This window comes from Patiria miniata, unplaced genomic scaffold (assembly GCF_015706575.1).
Source record: "Patiria miniata isolate m_02_andy unplaced genomic scaffold, ASM1570657v1 HiC_scaffold_29, whole genome shotgun sequence".
NCBI classification, from domain to species: Eukaryota; Metazoa; Echinodermata; class Asteroidea; order Valvatida; family Asterinidae; genus Patiria; species Patiria miniata.
In genome coordinates, this window is record NW_024037068.1 from 22365101 (window position 1) to 22386751 (window position 21651).

The 21651-nt window shown below is 40.4% G+C and overlaps 2 protein-coding genes and 1 non-coding gene across 3 annotated transcripts; all 3 read left to right on the plus strand.

Moving 5' to 3' along the window:
* Positions 1 to 986: 986 nt before the first annotated feature.
* On the plus strand, positions 987 to 10805 carry LOC119735703 (transmembrane protein 147-like). The gene is made up of 6 exons (XM_038209558.1): positions 987 to 1284; positions 3032 to 3101; positions 3368 to 3433; positions 5334 to 5555; positions 6949 to 7070; positions 9559 to 10805. The coding sequence occupies exons 1-6, from the start codon at positions 1208 to 1210 to the stop codon at positions 9698 to 9700; spliced, it is 699 nt and encodes a 232-aa protein (XP_038065486.1). The 5' UTR covers positions 987 to 1207; the 3' UTR covers positions 9701 to 10805.
* Trnas-aga lies at positions 3675 to 3747 on the plus strand. The gene has a single exon. It is a non-coding gene; the product is annotated as a tRNA-Ser (tRNA).
* A 3102-nt stretch (positions 10806 to 13907) lies between the features above and the next one.
* On the plus strand, positions 13908 to 19066 carry LOC119735704 (uncharacterized protein C1orf189 homolog). Its single transcript, XM_038209559.1, has 4 exons — positions 13908 to 14140; positions 17114 to 17154; positions 17756 to 17885; positions 18819 to 19066. The coding sequence occupies exons 1-4, from the start codon at positions 14045 to 14047 to the stop codon at positions 18918 to 18920; spliced, it is 369 nt and encodes a 122-aa protein (XP_038065487.1). The 5' UTR covers positions 13908 to 14044; the 3' UTR covers positions 18921 to 19066.
* The last annotated feature ends 2585 nt before the right edge of the window (positions 19067 to 21651 follow it).

A 21651-nucleotide genomic window follows, 5' to 3' on the forward strand; every position in this document is an offset into this window, starting at 1 on the left:
ATAAAATCTCGACGGCGAAATTTTCCCGAGATAGGCCTATTCATTTTTCATAAAAATGAATTTTTGTTTATGGCAAAAATTAATGGTACGTTGTGTATTTTCGAACCGAATACTTTAAATGACCGAGGTAATTTAGTCTGTTTTATGTGGCGTTCCTTTTTTGAGTCCCCAAAATAGGCCTACCGTTATTTAGGCGTATCTTCGGCCTGCAAAAGAAAAAGAGAACATATCAGAAAAGACTCAGTTAAACTAACAAAGTCGGAGCAATTTTTATTTATTTCATACATTTATTTCGATGCTGCATAAAGGACGATACATAATGTTATATATTCAAATTGGCAATACATGTACATATATATATATTTACAATGTAGTGAACATTAACTAAATGGCAGCATCTAGGTCCGGGGTGAAGCATCAGCTTTTGTTCCCCAGCCTATGGACAGAAAGACAAGTGAAAGACATACATGGAAAGACAGAGCACAAACACCGGTGTAAGACAGTAATCAAGGTTGTTATTATCCCTATTACATTGTTTAAGTATGCAATTAAAAATTGATTTTTTTAGTTTTCTAGCAAAAATAGAGAGAGTGGGTGATGATTTAAAAGTGTTATCCAGACTATTCCAATATAGAGTGCCACGTTGGACAACACTGTTTTTGGACAATGTCGTTCTACAATAATTAACATACAGATTTTTCCTAGTAGTACTGCGGGTATTATATGAATGAATGTTTGAAGTGTAAAACAGGGGTTAAAACAAGCAGGTAATTAGCAATATTAAACCCTGAAATTTGCAATCAAATATAAAATAACTACCAAAAACACAGTCAAGGAAAGTCGTCATCACAACGAAGTTGTGGTGAGAATAGACCGATCCATTTAGCCCCGACCACTTATCACTCGAGCAATTAACACGTGCTTCTCTCCTATTATGCCATTATCTAGCCGCACGCATCATACACGCGTCCGAGTTAGATATTAGGTCCGAGTTGGTCAAGTCCGAGCTGGCCTGGGCCCGATTTGGTATGTGTCCCAGTTGACATGCACGCCTTTAAGATGTGCACCAGACTCATCTGTCGTTAGCTAGCGTGTAAAAACCCTGTCTCGTTCCTCAAATCCTTCATTTACAAGTCATTGTCTGCACGTCGTCCACGTTTTTGCGGTGTTTGCTTGCCTGAAATTATCGTTGTGAAAATCACCAAAGATGACGCTTTTTCACTTTGGAAATTGCGTGGCTTTGGCGTATATACCCTACTTCATCACGTACAAGTACTCAGGATTGTAAGTTGCCTTGAAATGCTCCAATAATTTTGGGAAAATGTTTAACGATTTATCTCATTTTCATGACATGTTTTGTTTCATCATTGATTTTAATCTTAATGATTGTAAAGCGCACAACACGTCAACAGAGGGCGCGTTAGTATTTCCTTTTTAGGCCAAGTTGAAAAAAAAAAATTATCATGCATGTTTCCTTTTAATAGTTTTATTTTTTATTTTCTATTTAAAAATGCCTGCCAAGTATTTATTAGGCCATGAGGTTGAGAATGAAAGTTTTAGATTTGCGTCCACCGCCTGCACCTCTCCGCAGCAGCTGCAGGAAAATTATTTTGCAACTCTTTCATCGTGATTGTACTACTAGTACGTCAGTTATCTGCCAGTAGACACATCAATGTTCACCTCACCTCGTGATTTCACTTAAAAACGAAAAACATTCACCCAAAACTGGGAAACATTTGATAGGCGCACTAGAGCCCAGTTTGGATGCATACATCAGCTCGGCAGCGGTCTTGGCGGACATTTGTAGCATTTTTGGTTCCTGGTTGGTTCATTTCCCAAATACTCTGCATGGGAGTTTATACAGGAGACCAGAAACACCGGGGCAAACCCCTTCTCTTAGCGATAAGTGTCACTGGGTTCTTTAACATGCATTGGATTACACAACACACGGGACCTACGGCTTTACGTCCCATCCGAAGGACGAAGCAAAAATGGTTAAGTGCCTTGCTTAAGGGCACAAGTGTCCACCCTGCGGGCTAGAACCCACGCCACTGTTGCCTCTGAAACACCAGAGCATGAGTCCAGTGTTCTTAACCGCTAGGCCATGACACTCCACAAACTATTGATATTGATGTATGCGGTGCGCGTGACGTGACATGGACACACGTCACCACCTGTACCCAATGATACTGCTATATATGTCATCATGAATATTTAATTTGACATGAATATAATATTCATTAGCCTTATATTTTAACCCTAACTCCCTAGGCATTTTTGCTAGGATGTAACCTCAATCCTGCAAAATCCTCCAACTGCCTCCATGTAAAAATAGCATATAGCCTCGATCTTGCAAAATCCTCCGTCATTTCTTGAATGTGGCTCTTACAGGGGTGACCACTGCCTCAATCCTGCAAAATCCTCCAGCTATGACTGTCAATATGTTGAGGCAGAGGCAATGACATCCTGGAGTAGTGCGGAGGATTTCAAGTATAATGCTAGGCTGAGCATAAACAACACAAGGTCCGGCCCAAGACCTTGACACAGTGCGTCCTCCGAAATCAGCAACGTACTTTTGCCATGTAACCTCAATCCTGCAAATTCCTCCAATTTGCAAAAAGGATTTTGGAGAACAATCGTTCGACTAGTAGTGTAGCGGATAAGGCTGGTGTGATTAAATAACAAGATTGTGGGTTCGAATCGCGGTGGAGTAAGTGTGGTTTAGGAGGCTGTATTTTTTACTAGTTTCATTCAAAAATGACTTTAGCAAATGAAATTCAAACACGTTTTTTCCTTTCCCTTGTGCAGTGCATTCATAGGGAAGACGTGCTGTGGGCCTACATGTAGTTGGTAAAGAGATTTAAAGTTCCCTCAGCTGACAACCACTGATGACAGAAGGCCAAGAAGATAGTCATGTTTGTTAGGTGGTTTGTTTGTCATGTTTGTTGGGCTGTTTGTTTGTCATGTTTGTTGGGTTGTTTGTTTGTGGGGAGTTTTTAAACTTGCTGATTTTGTTCTTCTTACTTTGCAGATCGGAATACAGTGCATTTTGGAAATGTGTTCAAGCAGGAGCTATGTACCTTTTTACACAATTATGCAAGGTATGTTACATGTATTTATCTTCAAATATACTTCTATCCTCGATTCTGATTGGTCGATCCATGGCAACAACAGTGTGATATACTGTATTGCACGGTCCATATCGCACCAAGTTGCGCTATAGGTCGTGTTCAAATGACGTCATATCCTACAGACCCTCCACGTGGATCGGCTTTTTGAGCGTGGACTTACATAACACGCATTGGCTGCGTCATATTTCTAACATTTTAAATTTGTATTTTTTCCTTTTTATTCTTTTTTTTTTTAGATGTTGATTTTAGCCACATTCTTTCCCACCTCTGATGGCACCACAGGACACCTCGACATTATTGGAGTAAGAAATGGTCACTTGTCTTTCACATGTACTGTTTATTCATCCGTCCAATCTTTTTCTTGGTTTCATCTATCAAAACAATCAAATTCTCAAATTAGGTTTTACCCTTCACCGACGTTTTAACACTATACTCAGTGTGTTACCTCCCGAGTGAAAAAAAAAGTCCATCTTATAATAGTTTATGCGGTACCCACTGCTATGTACATGTACATCAGATTCAAACCAGCCAACCGATCCCGTTAGCTTGGTGGTCGAGTGGTAAGACGTCTGCCCTAGAAAGCAGAAGGTTGTGGGTTCAAGTCCCACCCAAGTGTTTTTTTTCCAACTTTCACTCGGGAGGTAACACACTGAGTATACAGTGTTTAAACGTCGGTGAAGGGCAAAACCTAATTTGATTTATATCACCCTGATGCAAAATTCCATCTTATAAAACAAATTCTCGGCTGGGAACACACTGTGTGAGCGCTAACTCTACAGGCAAAGCGTGGTTAAGGCAAAATCTTAAGGGTTTTGAAGTGCAAAAGACTGGGAGGGTTAAGCCCTAGGTTTGTATAAAGGATGTGTCTTTGTGTTTAATTTTGTAAATGTTTAGCAAATATTTTAAGAACCGTTTAAATGTGACCTGTTCTGTCAAAATCAGACTCTTCTGGGCATAAGGTCAAAAATGAGATTTTTGCACATTGTTAAAATATGTTCTATTTCCTTTTAATAGGTGGTTTAATTTTTGAAACCGGTCATTCCTGGGCAGAGTTATGCTATTTTGAAGTTCAATGTGTCGAAAAGTAGAAAACTGAGGAAAAGTCCACAAACGTCACAAAACAGTAATATCTTCAACTGATATACCTTATCAAATCATCAAAAATACTATATTTAGAGCTCAAATTAGGGTTTCAAACTTTTATAATATATTTTAGACATGTTCAGGATTACAAATATGCAAAAATTTGAAAATCGAAAAAAATCACCCCCACAGCGTTTTTTGGCCCTATCTCAATTTCAACCTCTGCCCAGAAGCGTCTGCTTTTGACAGAACAGGTCACAAATGCTTAGCACATTCACACATTCACACAGGCTGAAACCTGTCCATTATGTCTGCTGACCGGCGTGATTGACATGATCAATCAACAATGATAGCGTGCAGTCATTGAAAAAGTAAAAATTGAACTTTGTGCACCCAAATGTAGTCAAGTACTGCAGTGCTTCTCAGGTTTTGTAAATTAAATAGGTTTGAAAACGTGGTTAATTATTTGTGCTATGTATGTTTAAAGCTATAGTCCATCATTTGTAATTAGTGCATTTTGTTCGTTTGAAGCAACAAAAGTGTTCAAAATCTAATGAAGGATACTGAACAACTTACTTGATGAAGTTTCAGCTCAGCTTCAGCTTCATATTCCGAGAAAAACAGGTTTCTAGGATCTCAATTTAAAATCAAAAGTTGCTAAATCATGTTTCGAATTGCAGCTTTATGCGAGGTTGCGCACTGATCCAACGAATTATAGCAACCGCGCGCGCCTGTGCGTCGTTCCAATGCTTGTGCGCGCTACGCTGAATAACAAAACGAACAACTAATTTAAATTTTCCTACGGTACTTCTTAAGAAGCACCGTTGAAAATGCCTTCTTTCGTTGATTTCTTCAAAATGAGAGCTTGCCAGAAAGGATAATTTCACAGGGAGTTTAGTCCACTTACTATCTTTCAACCAGTATGTTTTTCAACAATAATTACGCCGGTTACTTTTTTGGATAGCTGCAAATGATGGACTTGGGCTTTAACTCAAAGGAAGATTACGTGAACGTAGGTTTTGTTTTAGAAAATTTGTAAACGGATTTAGAATTTGTTTTGTTCAAACGTAAACGTCGCATTCTTGTTTTGTATCTACATGTTTCTTTTTTTTTGTGCAGGAATTTATGAAATCCACCGTTGATCTGGGTGACCTGGTGGGCTTTTACTTCATCCTGACCAGCGTGGCAGGCAAGGGGGACCTTCGATTCATGACGGCAGGCGTTGGCTGGGCCACGGCGGAGCTGATCGTCACCCGAGTCCTGCCGCTGTGGTTTGGGGCCAGGGGCACGGAGTTTGATTGGAAATACATTCAGATGAGTCTGGAATCCAACGTCAATTTGGTGAGGGATTAAAAAAAAAAAAACTAAGGCCAAAAAAAAAAAGTCTCCGGTTTCTGGTATGCGCAAAATGAAAACGTTTTTTTTTTCAATGAAGGATGATGTCTCAAAACCGCCAAACTCACTGGTTTGACTGGAATCCTGCTGCTGCACAATTTGAACGTGTTTTTAGATGGGGTTATGATCGGGAATAAGCTTTATGTGGCCTCTCTGGTCTCCCATAATATTTGCACTAAGTTTAGTCGTGCACCATTTGCAGTCATCAGCCGACATTTGAAGCAAAAAAAAACAGGTAAAAAAAAAAAAAGCTGCCTCGCCGCACCACTTTTTGGGCAAGCTCCATACCAGAAACCAGAGACTTTTTTTTTTGGGCCTAAGATGTCTTAAGAAACAGTCTCGTTCAATATCCATAGGCATGCTTATGGGCTCCGTGCACAAGTACCCAGGCATGCAACTTTTCCTCGGATCAGCTGATTTCCTCAATTTTTCACTTCACACTTATGCCATTGAAAATTGAAAAACACTGTACAAAGTCTTGCAAAGATGGGAATTTCCTCATTTTTTGTTAAGTCCAAGTTGCATGCCTGAGTACCCCCTCAATTGCTAAGACTGGGAGAGTTCGGGGAGACCACTGGGAGAGACATTCGAACGCACCTCCGACGACGCCTGACGCTCATGCGAAGATGCCATGCATTTGTGCACATTTAGAATAAAATTAGTCATGCGTACTTTGTGATAAATGCACACGAATGTGTGCGCGCACTGGGCTCTCAAAAGTGGTCCAAAAGCGCCCTCTCTTGTTCACGCACACAGCCCATAGCCTTCCAATTAGCGGGCGCTTTCTATATCGGGTCTTCGGTCATTGTCTACCCGTTGTCGCATCATAGACATGGATAAAAAAAACCTAGACACAGCATTACAAAGGCTGTGGTCATGCGCTCTTGTGTTGCGCGATACTCGCAAGCTTGTCTAGGTTTTATCGATCTATATGCCCGGCCGCAATTGTTGTATTACAAACCACTGCATTCGAATTGACCAATCAAACAGTTAGTCCTGATTTGGGAATGAAACGACGTCACGATTTAGTAAAGCTGACTCCGATTGGCTGAGGCGCGGGATCGCATAAATCTGCATGCTTAGATGTATGCAGGAGACTGGGCTCTGTGGATAACGGGTGATACTCAGACTAAGTTGAGGCTGGCACATGTTTTTCAAACTTGATCAGCGCATTTTGAAAACGAATATTTGAATATTCAATCAACTCCAAGTTGGAGTAATCAAATGCTTAATGTAAAAAAAAAAATGCACAGCCACAATTCTCATTCATAATTTTTCAGTCCTGCGTCCTTTCAACACTTGACTTACCGCTTTCTCGTTGCTTAATTTTTTCTCTTAGATTCAGCACTTGGCCACAGCGGTCCTGGTGTGGCTGTGGAGTCGCCATGATCTCAACAAATCCCTCAGACCCATCGTAGTCGTCCTGCTGTTTCTTAGCTGCTACAAACCACTCATTGTAGAGTAAGTTTTTGCCTCCGTGATTTCAGTAATGCAACCTGGTTCCCCTTTTGGCATGTAGGCTAATTTTCGCAGAGCTGCTCAGTATTTGCTGCCGTAGTGTGGGGTCACCTCCCTCCCGGGTTAGGCTACCTTCCTTGACAAAGGTTCATGCGCATTCCATGACGACAAATTTCTCGTACTTTTAACACCCATGATCACAGATAACAATTTTACATCCTATTTTTATGGACCATTTTCAAAAATTAGTACCTGAAACGGGTAAAGTGTGTCACCACAACAGTTTAAACCACAGTTGTGCTTATTTTCGCTTCCAAGATGAGATTCGAGCCAATTATATAACTTGGGTTTTCAACCACTATGGCAAAAACACTGTGTTCATGTCAGGCCGCTAGGTAACCATGGTTACACCTCGTTGACCTCTGAGTGACATCATGGGTTCGGCAGCCAATTGTGGGTCGTTTGATGTTCGGGAATTAAAAGTGGCCCAAATAGTGTTTAATACTTGTACAACCGGTAGATTTTTTGTTAATCTGTTGACTTTTTTCAACAACGATGTTCGTTACGTTTTGTACATTAAAACTGGGAGCCAAGGATGATGTTCGGTATAGCTGAATGTTCGGTATAGCGGTGTTCGGTATAGCAGCGTTCCACTGTGGAGTACTGTGGCCTCGTGGTTAAGGGCACTGATTCGTGGTCTGCGGGTAAAGCTGCAGGTTGTGGGTTCGAGTCCTGGCGGGGTCATGGTGCGTGTGCCCTTGGGCAAGGCACTTTGTCACTCATTGCTTCTCTCCACCCAGGAGTAAATGGGTACCTGTGAGGGCAGAGATGGTCATTGTGATTGAATTAGCTTCCTTGCGCCTAACAGGCTGCATCGAGCTGTATACTCCCCAGGGAGCTGAGATGGTATTTTGGAATGTTTCATGTGCCCAATGAGCAGGGGTAATAATGATGTAGCGCCTTGAGCACCAGTCCTGGTGGATACGTGCGCTTTATAAATATCCACTATTATTATTATTATTATTATTGTATTACTATACATTTACCTCATACATATTCATGATCAAGAACCCAATTCTCATTGGTCCATTCACCGTCACATCACTAATTTTGCTTTACAAAGCAATCGTGGAACTAGCGCACTGGGGTAGGGCCCAGGCACAACCATTGCCCTAGCTACATGAAAAAAAAATTGGTTACATGCACAGCAACATTTTGCAGAGATAACTGATGCGTAACTTGTTGAAATTGTGTTGAACATGTACAGTGTATGAGGTATAGTAAAACATATATAACATGGTTTAAATCAGGCAGATAGTCGATATAAGGCCAAAAAAAAAACCAGTTCTGCTTCCGATTACATGGCATTCGAAAATAGGGTAGGTACTAGGTAGGTAGGGAATTTTTAAATTTTTTTTGGCAATTTTTTTTGTGTACGATCATATGGAGGCGTCTGCGTGAAGTCAAGGGTAAAAGGTAGTAATTGATGGTTTTGGGTGGTTTTTGTCTCATTTTTCTCATAAAAAATTAGGGTAGGGGCTGTCGGAATAGGGTAGGTAGGGAAACCGGAAGCAGAACTACTATTTTTTTTGGCCTTAGCTCCCCTCAGTGTAGGAAGTTGAAAAACTAGTTTTCGCCTCGGGAACTAGTTTGTAAACTTCCAAAATCTTGGGAAGCTAACATCGACTATCCATCCTCAAATCTTGTTATATTTGTATAATTTGATTATCTAAAAAAATGTTATAGTTTAAAGAGGTTGTGGAATGCTAGAAGACATTTCCGTCATTTTTCGGGTATATGTAGCCTAAGGTGTGATGAAATAAAAACGACTATTGTGTCTGTCATGAAATGAGTACAAAAGGTACTTTTGAGAGCTGTTTTTCAGGTCCTGTTTCGACCCGAACGTGCAATTTGTGTAAAAGTCGTCGTTGGAGGCAGCAAACAAAACATAGTAAATCGTGACGTAATAAACAGGACTCGTTTATACTACACTGCATCGGGAGTCCTTTTTATTACATCACGATTTACTATGTTTTGTCTGCTGTCCCCAACGAGACACAATAGTCGTTTTTTTTTCATCACACCTTAGGCTACATATACCCGAAAAATGACGAAAATGTCTTCGAGCATTCCACAACCTCTCTAAATACATGTAGTTTCCGAGATCATACTCTCGAACATGTTACATCCAAAGTGCAATCTTAGCTCTTTCTATTTTAATGGGGAAAAAAATCCGTCCAGTATCCAAGGATGACATTTTGGTCAGACATTGGACATATAAAGACAATTTACCACATTTTCCCAAAAACCTTTGTAGTGTAACTGTGTGCATGGCAACTCAGTTGAGCTAGGTCAGTTTTGTCCAAACTGCTTTTGTGTCAAATGTCGCCCTCTGTAAAATTTTGCATTGTCATGTGTTGCCTAGATTGAATGTGATCCATCTTTATACTGTCTTATTTTGACTTTTTTCCCCAATACCTTTCTTTTCTAGGATTCTCATCCACGCCGTCGGTCTAGGGTCCTGGGTTCTCCTCCTGGCCAAGTTCTTCTTTACGTCCTGCGTCGGACTCGTCGCCCTCCAACTCTACGTGGGTCTCACATCGGGGACCGCCAACCACTTCTCAGCAAAATAAATTGGTGGTGAATTTAATTAGCTCTGTTACTGTCTGTAAGATCACGTCATATTTACTTGTGGTTGCACAACACCGACTTTCAGAAAGTGTTCAACCTTAACCCTAACTCCCTAACGTCTTTTACTGGGAACTGGACCAATTCCATCAAAATCCATCAATCACTGTGCGTCTAATACAAAAACTGTACATGACATAATGGAATCCACCACTGACGCACTGGTTGACATTCATGGACTTGCTACACATGGCTTTTATCACAATAGCATTACAGGAAGCTAGGCAAAATCAATCGGATACCTCTAGCACTGCTTCAGGCCATTAGGCCTAAGTCCATCATACTCCATCAATATTTAGTCACGCCAGGCCTTTTGGACCACGCCGCCCAAAATCCACCAAAATGGGAGGATGGATTTTTATGGAGTTGGGGTGGTTAGGGTTAACCCCCATCAGGTTTTCTTTAGGTTCCCTGCCGTTGCACAAATGAAATGAGAACCCTGATAAATCCATACACTGCAACAATGGATTATGTTGCATTGCGCTGTGAACCCAGTACACACCAGCTTTGGCACCAAGCAGTTACCATGATAAATGCAACCAAATGCAACAGTGGATTCTGTTGCTTTGTGCTGTGAACCCAGTACACACCAGCTTTGGCACCAAGCAGTTACCATGATAAATGCAACCAAATGCAACAGTGGATTATGTTGCATTGCGCTGTGAACCCAGTACACACCAGCTTTGGCACCAAGCAGTTACCATGATAAATGCAACCAAATGCAACAGTGGATTCTGTTGCTTTGTGCTGTGAACCCAGTACACACCAGCTTTGGCACCAAGCAGTTACCATGCTAAATGCAACCAAATGCAACAGTGAATTGTGTTGCATTGCGCTGTGAACCCAGTACACACCAGCTTTGGCACCAAGCAGTTACCATGCTAAATGCAACCAAATGCAACAGTGGATTATGTTGCTTTGTGCTGTGAACCCAGTACACACCAGCTTTGGCACCAAGCAGTAACCATGCTAAATGCAACCAAATGCAACAGTGGATTATGTTGCATTGTGCTGTGAACCCAGTATACACCAGCTTTGGCACCAAGCAGTTACCATGCTAAATGCAACCAAATGCAACAGTGGATTCTGTTGCTTTGTGCTGTGAACCCAGTACAGTCGAGTCTCGTTATAACAAACTCGTTCGGACCTAGCCAAATTGTTTGTTGTATCAGAATTTTGTATTAAGAGGAACATCAGTCCCATTCATTGTGCATATAAATGCACAGTCGGGACTAAGGCTTTATGTTTGTTATAACCAGAATTTTGTATTAACAGAGTTTGTACTAACGAGAGTCTACTGTATACACCAGCTTTGGCACCAAGCAGTTACCATGCTAAATGCAACCAAATGCAACAGTGAATTGTGTTGCATTGCGCTATGAGCAACTATGAGCAGTTAGGCCGGTTCATACTTCATGCGAATGTGATGCTAATTTGACGCCACGAAGCGTTCGCCGCGAAATTCACCAGAATTAAAATGTGTTCAACTTTTGCAAATTTGCAGTGCGAAAAACTTGGCCCGACGTCACAAATTCCCATTCGCTTTCGCGCCGAGTATGAAGCATCCTTTACACTGCTAAATGCAACAAGATCCTTTTTTTACCATTGTTGGTTTCCGTTGCATTTAGCAGGCCTTGGTTAGGGTTAAAGTATTGACATTGACTGAACAAATAATTTGGAGAAGTATCATTACCAGGGTTCGACCTTAACTTTTTTTTTCACTAGCCATTCGGGTTACTGAAACAGACTCTTAACTAGCCCGCGGGCATTTCCACTAGCTTGCACGTTTGTCTTTTATAGAGTGTCTCATAAACAACAATGTGCATACTACATGCAAAACGTGTTCCTGAGGCAATTTTGTCAGAGTTTTTAATAAAACAGATCTAATAATGTAACCCTAAACAGTTAATAAAATTCGACACAAATTGATACAGGTTTCCTTTCTGAATTGAAAGATTTATTTCTTCCTGTCCTTTCATCTTTGCCGTAGCCCAATAATTTTTGACTCTCCACCCAGGCTACTTAAGGAATAGTTTGACTAGCCCGCCGCTGTTTTGACTAATGCTTGGCTGTTTTTCACGTGGGCAACGGACAAGCATGAAGTCACAGTTATACAGAGTTACAACTCTGATCCCGGGTGCAAGATCAATGTAACGTATATCTTACCCATTAATTCCTGGTTAAAAGACTAAAAATCATCAAGATACAATGTACTTCTCTGCACAACTTCAGTGAGGAGGCATGTTAAAAAAAAATATAATAATATCAATAATTAAAACAAAAAATGTGGTTTTATATGTGTTCCTTGTTTTTTTTACTTTTGTCTACAGTCTTTCATCATTGTTTGAATGGATCCTCATGAAAATAAGAAAATTCACATTATTTACTTTTGGTAACACACAAAGAGCTACTGCGCGATATGAGAGAATTTCCATAACCATTATCTAGGATAACATGTTGTTTGGCATATCAAATAAAAAGTAATTTTGTTGTTGGTATGCATTGCGAAAAACGGTGCTTGTCAACCTTCCATGTTGAAAATCAGAACTATGTCTGCCTCTGAGTTCAAGTCTTTAAGTAAAGTAATTTGCACTTAATTGTTTTGCATACATAATTAATTGTTGGAAGTGGGATAATGACAATAAATAGAATATAATAACTCAATGACTTGTTCAGTTTATAGATCTGTATTTTTTTGCCTGAACAGTATTTACACAAGAGTAGCTGTAATGTAAGGGGGGGGGGTACCATCTGTAGATGGGGGTGCTGTTCAAAACGAGTATGCACACTAATGGACATTATATGGTGCTTTTCAGGCTGATGCATGCGTGAAATTACAGCAACATAAAAAAAAACCACCCGGAATGGCCACGTGCACAAAAAAGCCACTTGTTCATAAAAAAAGGGCGATTGTTAAAAAAAGGGCACTTTGAGTGGAAAAGGGCAGTCTACAAAATATTGGGGGGGGGGGTAAATACCCCCCTTATCCCCCTGCTGGCTACGCCTATGCCACCCCCGGATCCACCCCTTTTGAATTAATAGAAAACAATGAAATGGGATCCTGGAACCATTATGAAAGAATTAGTAGAAAATGTTCACCTAAATACATATCAATACTAGCCTCTTTTACATTAAAAAAGTTATATTTACATTTGCAAATAAAATGCAGCAATTTCCAAACATTTTTGGGGAATCTGGAGTCGGTGTGGATCGAGGGGCGAGTCCTGAAAATATCCATGGCCTCATCTCAGAATAAAATTCAGAATTTATGAACTGCAATGTTATGTATGAATTATTTTATTGGTAGGCCCCAGATCAGACACCCCCCCCCCCAATTGCTGGGTTTTGCCATGAACAGGAATTGCTTTTATGAGATTTCATGCAACCAGCAACCCCCACCCCCCCCCCCCCCCCCCCCCCGAAAAAAAATCCCGGCTATGCCCATGATCCTGGCTAAAATATGGAAACGTGGTTATTTCTTCCCTTTTTTATGTTTGCTAACGGTTTATCAACCAAATTATTTTAGATTAACAAGAGCTAGGGTTTAAGGCCTATTTAGATTTTTTTCTTCAAGTTGCGGTGTTTTTTTCAAGTGTCCACCTAGAAAAAAAATGGAATTTTTAAATTTATTCTTTTTTAGCAATAAACTTTTGAATTATACTTCAAACCAAAACATTAGCCCAGGCATGAGATTTTTTCAGATCTTTGTCTGAAATCAGACTTTTTGAATCTGAGAGAAAGACATTGTATACATGTATATAGAAAGATATGCATTTTTGAGAAATTTCGTAAATTTTCAGACTTTTTTTCAATGGACAATCTCGATCATCCCTGCATTATAAGCCATCTTTTGTGCTTTATGGGCTAAAAGGTAACCCGAAATACATTTTCATTTGCATACAAAGTACAAGCAATTATTCAGAGGATTGAAAACCTCCTAAATAGAAGAAATTAATTTTTGTAATTTTCGGTAGGAGAATGTTAAGGACACAGAGAACCTGGCACAAGTGGCAGATAACCAGCGGGCCCGCTCAGTTCAACCGTAACCTAGCAACACGGAAATGTGTACCCCCTCACAACTGGTACTCCGACACAAAAACAAGTTTTTTAAATAGGAAAATATATACATTCAGGCCAAGTTTTCGTGCACCAGCCCAGCGCAGCTGTACTTACGTTCATGTTGTGTTTACGTTTTTTAAGTGGGTCGTGTTGCAAGTTGTGTGCACGTCCTAGTTTTTTTCAAGTTGAAGTAGACATTTTGTTATTAATTAACAAATTCCAATACAACTATGAGTTTGTCTACATCATATAGGTTTGAGGCTAACACAGCCACAAACAGAAAGAGCTTGCAACGAGCGCTACAGCCTCAGAAAGAAAGAATAAAGGTAGGAATTAACACTCTCCCGTCCGTCCCGATTTGTTTTTACGATTGGGAATGTTTGTTACACGTGAAATACCCGTCCCGGTACCATTACTAGTTTTAGGGTTAGCATGGTTAGCACTTGGTTGTATTACTGTTGTTGGTTGCTATTTATATTATTATGGAGCTCATTTACGCCTTCATTCTGTTTGGGGACTAGTAAGCCTAGTACTGCGTACTATTTTCAAAGCTCAGTTCGCCGAATACAGGTCAGCTCGTACATTGTCGTACGCGAGCCAACTCGTATGCGACCAACTCGTACGCAGGACAACTCGTACACGGACAAACTCGTACGCGGGCCAACTCGTACGCGTGGTAACTCGTACGCGGACATACTCGTACGCGAGCCAACTCGTACGCGTGAGTATAGACTAGACTGAAACCGTTGGTTCGGGCGTGTAGGGAATTAGGGTCGGTCAGTTGTCCGGCACATTCTTTTTTTCTTAAGTTAAGGGGATAATTTTGTGTTACTGAGACTCTGAGTGGTCCCAATTAGTTCAGTTTTAAATCAGCTTTTTTTGCTCATAACAAAAAAGTTATGATTTGTTTTCCCGGTGTCGTGCCAAAAACCGTCCGGTGCCAAATAGTGTCCGCTAATTAGCATAATGCGATCTGATTGGTCATGCGTCTATGACGTCACATTGTTTACGGACGCTTGCCAAATAGTGTCCGCGCTTAGCGCGCATCCTATTGCGTGCCTTGTCGAGCTGTCAATACATCGTATAGAAAAGATCTCTTTTCACCTGAATTTGCTTTTTACAATCTGTTTTAACGTTTTCCTTGTTATCTGTGATAACTATTTGACTTGGTTTCCCCAATAGTTTAAACATTATATTTGTGCAAAATGTTTGTGTTTTTTTTTCGCGTCAGAGTTCACCTGTTTGGCGTGCAGTAAGTACGTAGGTCTAACGCCGTGTGAAGTGTGTGTAGTAGTACTATGCTGTGTGTAGCATTATAACCAACGTTATATTTTACGGTTTCTCCCACCTAATACTGTCCGATTTTTCCTGCAAAAAATTGTCCGATTTTTCCTGCCAAACTGTCCGATTCCTACTGCCAAATATTAATTGTCCGAGGATTCCCCCCTGCCAAATACTGTCCAATTTTTCCTGCCAAATACTGTCCGATTTTTCCTGCTAAACAGTGTCCGATTCCCCCTGCCAAATAGTGTCCGATTTTCCCTGCGAAAAAATGTCCGATTTTTCCTGCTAAATACTGTCCGATTCCCCCTGCCAAATATTGTCTGATTCCCCCGCCACTGAATATTGTCCGATTTTTCCTGCCAACAAATATTGTCCGATTCCCCGCCCTGCCAAATATTGTCCGATTCCCCCTTGCAAAATACTGTCCGATTTTTCCTGCAAAATACTGTCCGATTTTTCCAGCTTAATACTGTCCGGCAGGACGTACGTACGTGCGCCCTTGTTCACGCTCGATCGACGGCGCCCGGACACTATTTGGCAACGGACACTATTTGGCATGTATTACATGCCAAATAGTGTCTGGCGCCTACTGCGCATGCTCAGCGGACACTATTTGGCACCGGACGGTTTTTGGCACGACACCGGACCACTCGCACACTGTCGATGTCTGATCCTGGCTCACACCGTACGCGCGCTATACGACAAGATATTGCCACGTAGTGAGAATTTAAATCGTATAATGTCCGCTGCATTTGTAGACTTCCAACAATACATTGCTATAGTGGCCCCGCGCTATGTGTGTAAATCAAATCGTTGTACATGTACGTCTTGACAAATTCTCCACACTAGCTGCGTGGTTGGAAGCGCATGCCGCAGCATTGCACTACACATCGGTCGCAATTAAAATGGATCATGTTTTTTGTATCGTTGAAACTTTTGAACTTGACATCGTTGCATTTATGGAATGTAAACTGTTGAAAATACATATGGCTACAATCACAATCGTACTGTGTACTGTGATAAATCGATAACTTTGGCGTGTGTTTTGGGGTAAACTTTTGGCGATCGTAAACATCGTTCAATTTAAATTTGCTTATTTCGGTCCGCGTACGAGTTGCCTGGCGTACGAGTTGGTTCGCGTACGAGTTGGTCCGCGTACGAGTTGTCTTGCGTACGAGTTGGCTGGCGTACGAGTTGTCCCGCGTACGAGTTGACCAATCCGCGTACGAGTTGTCTCGCGTACGAGTTGGTTCGCGTACGAGTTGACCTGTTTCCAGTTCGCCTTCCCATTAAAATCTTGAACACAACTTTGGGCAGTCGATCCGCTGTCTGGGAACCAATATGCCCCCCCCCCCCCCCTTCCGACCCAAACACATTGGACGGTTGCGGGTTGGGAATCTAGACACTTGAAAGCCTGGATCATGGTATGGAGACATTACATCTACAGTCCAGACGCGAAGTTTATTATGAGCACATTCGTGTTGTACTTTAAGGTTTATATCCATAGAACTTTCATTCAAAATGTAAGAATGGGTTTTTGTTTAGGAGTCCTAAAAGTCACGCATACCTTACCAGAGTATTGATATTGGGAAAGATTTCCATATACGAAGTTCACTCAACACCCTGTGTACAAACCCTATGAGATTGGACTGAAAAATTCTAAGTGTTTTCTAAGAAAATGCTTGTATTTTCTCACTGCTCACATTGACTTTGATGACATGAAATTGCTATCTGGGGGCTTGTTAGTCAATACAGAGGAAAATTAGTGAACTTCTTATATGGAAATCTTTCCTTGATATTGTATTGATATTTGTAGATGTACCTCTAGTAGTACGCAGTGGTACATACATCCTAGCTTTCCCATCCTCATTCTGCTGAGAGTAAGACTATTGTGGATTGGATTTTCAGTCCCTTCTAGTTCTAATAAGTCGATTTTATTGCTTTTCTCAATAAGAATCATTCCACAGTTCTCCTTAATATTCTTTGGTCAAAGCGTATTTTTGTTTCATTTTCAGTATGATGAACTGATGGCAGCTCGTGAGTCAGTTGTTAAAAAGTAAGTAAAGGATTGCCAATTAATTATTAATTGTTTCCCGGTTATCCATCAGCTTGTAGCCTCCTGTCATTGGATCTGTTGTTTTGTTTAAATATTTTGCTGCGCTGGTTAAAGCAAGCAACCCTATCCAATGCTTGTAAATTTGACTAGATTTCTGTTAAATGTGAAGCATAACTGTCTTTCAATGTATGCAAGAATTAGAGTATCCAATTTCTGACCACTTTAACCCAAGATGGTGGTGTACACAGTGCCTGCCCTTATTGTGACGTCCATAAAAACAAACATAAAAATAGGTTCTTGTTGACAATTAACGCAATTGAGCAGCCATTTAAAATCTCTCATGTTAAACGTCCCCTTCCCCTCGTATAAATAGCTTTAAAGGTTTTTTTGTATACTAAAATCTCTCATATGAAACTAACTGCAGGTCTGTGGAACGTTTTGTTCCAAGTCAAAAAAGAAAGAAAAGCCAGTCCAAAACTAGGCCTTAATTGCCCCCCAATTCTGAGGTGTCTGTTTTCAAGCCAGATCTGCAGTTGAGCCTTTTCACAATTTGTTACCAAATTTGACATTCCGTTTCACCGAATAATTGTTTTTATTGCAGTGAGTTGGAACTTAACCAGAAGGCTCTCTGGTCCGAGAACCTTGAAGAGGCCAGTGAATGCCGCAAAGCCAAGGACTTATCCGCCCAACTCAAAACTGAAACCAAATTTGCCAACAAAGCCCTGGTAGAGGTAAGCAAAAAAAAATTTATTTTAAAACCATTCAATTTTTGATTTTAAATTTTCAAAATGTCCATACATGTATATATATGTTATTGACAAAAATGTACAGTATTCTGGAAGGACTTTAGGTTTTGATAAACGATTGCCTGTCCACCCCAGCTGCCCCACCCAGTTTTTCCAGTTTTGTATCTCGAACAAATCTGTCTTGTTTTAATTGTCATAAAAACTGTAACTGATGTACGGTTGCTGCCGTTCGCTTGTACAAGCAATGAACATGAGCAAAGACATATTTAGAGCACAGTTCAATGTAGGGTGGATTACACACCAGCTGAGACTATGTAGCGCTGATACCGGAAGCATAATTATTTTTGAAAACTGTGACACCATTTTGCTGACACAGAAGTGACAATTTTTTGCCTACAAAAACAACCACTGTGGTGGGTGGGTGGCTGGGGGGGGGGGGGGGGGGGCGGCCTATAGGGGGGCCTATGAGGCCTATATCTTTTGGCACAACCAAAGGCTTATACAAACAATCGAGACGTGCTGAATTGAAGCCACCAATGACCACAAGTTTTGGCATACAATTCCATTCTTTTAATGTAAAAGTCAAAATGTCATGAAATATCCTATTATTTACTTGCTTTTTAAGTAATTAACAGAAAACAGTTGCCATCATTTCCTATGGTAAGGACCAAACCATCACCCTTGTAACAGAATCCTGTGCTCTGTATCGTCCATGGATGCATTTTCACATTTCTCAAAAAGTGTTTCTATAATGAGCTGATTTTTCAACAGGTTTATTTTTTAATAAGCGGCTTCAGATTTATTGTACGTTGCTCTTTGATTTTTTTTGTCCATTTACTCCATTACCCCTAAATCCCAATCTTAGCGCATAGTTACATGAAGCTTTCCTTTACCAATGAAACTTGTGTTTCTCCTCAGGTTAGAAGGGCAGCACTGAGGCAGAGGCTAGAGCGAGAGTACGAAGGTTATGAGCAGGAGCTTCACGCGCAGGGCAAAGCGTTCTACTTCAAGCGGGAGTGACTGTTCCACCGAGTCCACAAACTGTAGCATGTTAGACCTGACAAATAACATTCCAAGTACATGTATTCACAGCCAAAAATCAAACAAAAATTGAGAAACATTTTCCTACATAGTTGGAAAGGGAGGAGTGAAACATGAATAATATACATGTATATCCATATTTATTTTTCAGGGGTGTGAAATCTCAGCTTTAAAGCTGATTTCAGCTTTTTTTTGTTTTTTGATTTCAGCTTTTTTCCCTCACTTGCTGTGTACAAAAGTTTAGGAGATTTTCAAAGTTCAGCTTTTTTACACCTTTTCCTGTTGTTTTCAGCTTTTTTATCAGTGGTCACTCACACCCCTGATTTTTATTGTAACCTTTTTTTCGGGGGGGGGGGGGGGTGTTTAATTTAGACATATCCTGAAGACAAAGAAGCAAAGACTGTACACTAATTCGATCAAGAACCTCAAAAAATGGGCATACATGTACTTACCCATTCATCAAAGCCAAAGGTTCATGTGTGTATGAAATGGTCCAAGACTGTGGACTGATCAAGTTGTAATGCTTATTCATAGTGTATTTATTTGTGCTTCACTAAGGATATCTTCCTCTTAGCCTGGGTAACTTCCTTTGATGTTTAATAGTATTTCCAAGAGCGGTTTAACTTAAAATGTTCTTTTCGAGTGCCCCTAATTTACCTGTTTATGTTTTATGTTATATTGAAAAATCTCCCTCTTGAATTTGAATGTCAGTTATTTCCTGCCATATTACGTGACATTTTTAACCGGACCCAAAGAAAAACACAAGAAGTTCGAAACCTTCAGCTTTTTAAGTGATGCCTTGTTCCTTGCGCTATGTGTTCCGTCCATTAGACAATTTCAGACAAGATTTTGTTTCCTGTTTACTCAACTCTGTGATGTATTACATCGATTAATAATATGCCCAAAGATAAACTTAAATGAAACCTATTCTGTCAGCCAACATCATTAGTCCACAAAAAACAGGCAAACATTCCTGTCTTGTCCCAATAAAAATGTGTTACAGTGTATAATATGTAAAAATGCAATTTTAAAGTTCGGTTATAGTTTGAATGAAATGAACAATCGACGAATTTTGTATTTCTAGGTGGCCTTTTGTTTGAATGAGATAAGATTAATATTGTACATACCTCAAATTTAAATTGTATTATAATTGATCACCTAAAAATGAGTAAAATACACAGAATTTCCCAGCGATCAAATAAACTACTGTAGAAAAGAGTACACTTATTGTTGAATGGAGTGTCTTTATTGTGTATTATATTCATTAATCTTTGTACACTTGTTAAAATACTTATCTGGGCATTGTTTCGCAGAACCGGCGATAAATTCGAATCGGCGTCAAACTCGTAGCATACCAATGCACCTTATGTATACATGTACATAAGGTACATACATACATGTACATGTAGCGCAAAGTTGGTAAGGCCAAAAAAAAAAAAAAAATCGGTCTCTGGTCAACGCGCGCATCGATTTTAATCATGCGCGTCAACCTTTTTTTCTTCAAATTAACACGGAAGCTACAACAGCGCCCTCTATTGCCGCACCTCAAATTTTTGTACCAAGGAGCACCAAGGAATGGGGAAATTGCACCAAGGCAAATGATAAAGGGCACCAAGGCATATTATGGAGGACACCAATGTATAATGAGGACACAAAAAAGCAAAATAATACCCACCTTGTCTGTACAATTCAAGCTTGAAAAAATAAAAAGAAGCCACCCCCCCAAAAAAAAACCCCGCGTCGCCGCATCAATTCCGGAACTTCGATCTGACCAGAGACCGACTATTTTTTTTTTTTGGCCTAACAATGAATTAAAAGGCTGAAATAAAAAAAAAGTCTTATGAATAAACCGCCAAAATAGTGGGCTAGTTGATATGAGACAGTCCCGTCACTTGCAACGCAGAATTAATGACGTCATACGCATATCTCGTAGTCTCACTGGTTCGACGGTGCTGGGAGGCGCAGACAGTTAATCCAAATACTGTTACGTAATAGAGTACAATAGGCATAAGATAATCCCGCAGCATCGGAGATGTACTGTGAGTGGCGAGACCATGCATTACGAACAATGAAAACCATCCACAACACAACCTGCATTAAGAAAAAATGACCACAGACATTCAAGCGAGCGGATTAAGACAATATTTGCCTAGCTGGCCTGCCCGTCCATTCCACGAACAACGACCTCTTCAAGCAGCTAGCATTCCAAATCTTGTAAGTCAAATAGGGGTACAGTTTTTTTTTTTTTATGAATGGCGTCCGCCAGCGTTGCCATAGGCGAAGGGACGCCATTCACGATCTCTCCACACAACATGAGTTTGCGCCATCACTGAGTGTTCACACAATGTGAGTTCATTGTCGTCAGCTTCATTGAAGTATCTCATCGTGACAAAGACAGCGCAGCAAGTTATGATCGCGTTCACCAGTACGTAAATTTAAAGTCTTCTCATTTTGTTGGCTGATGATGCACAATTGTGATGACCTTTATTTCTGGTTTTACTCCTAACAAAACTTATTAATACATATGTAGCCTTTTCTATCCAAATTTTAAGCATGAGTGTGTACATCATTATAATTATCTCCTCACCGGAATTATTTCAAAATCAATGTCCCCGCACCCTACCTAATTAGGGCCCATATACCGCAAATAACAAGGGGGTCAGACGCCACATTGTTGAGTGCATAAGTCTACGGGGAGTGGTAACGCGTG

Bases quoted from the DNA above. Each gene is read 5' to 3' on its own strand.
- LOC119735703 (XM_038209558.1), top strand. From the start codon at position 1,208: ATGACGCTTTTTCACTTTGGAAATTGCGTGGCTTTGGCGTATATACCC. The intron at 5,556-6,948 runs GTGAGGGATTAA...TTTTTCTCTTAG, and splicing joins TGGAATCCAACGTCAATTTG to ATTCAGCACTTGGCCACAGC. The intron at 7,071-9,558 runs GTAAGTTTTTGC...TTTCTTTTCTAG, and splicing joins TACAAACCACTCATTGTAGA to GATTCTCATCCACGCCGTCG.
- LOC119735704 (XM_038209559.1), top strand. From the start codon at position 14,045: ATGAGTTTGTCTACATCATATAGGTTTGAGGCTAACACAGCCACAAAC. The intron at 14,141-17,113 runs GTAGGAATTAAC...TTTCATTTTCAG, and splicing joins CTCAGAAAGAAAGAATAAAG to TATGATGAACTGATGGCAGC. The intron at 17,886-18,818 runs GTAAGCAAAAAA...GTTTCTCCTCAG, and splicing joins CCAACAAAGCCCTGGTAGAG to GTTAGAAGGGCAGCACTGAG.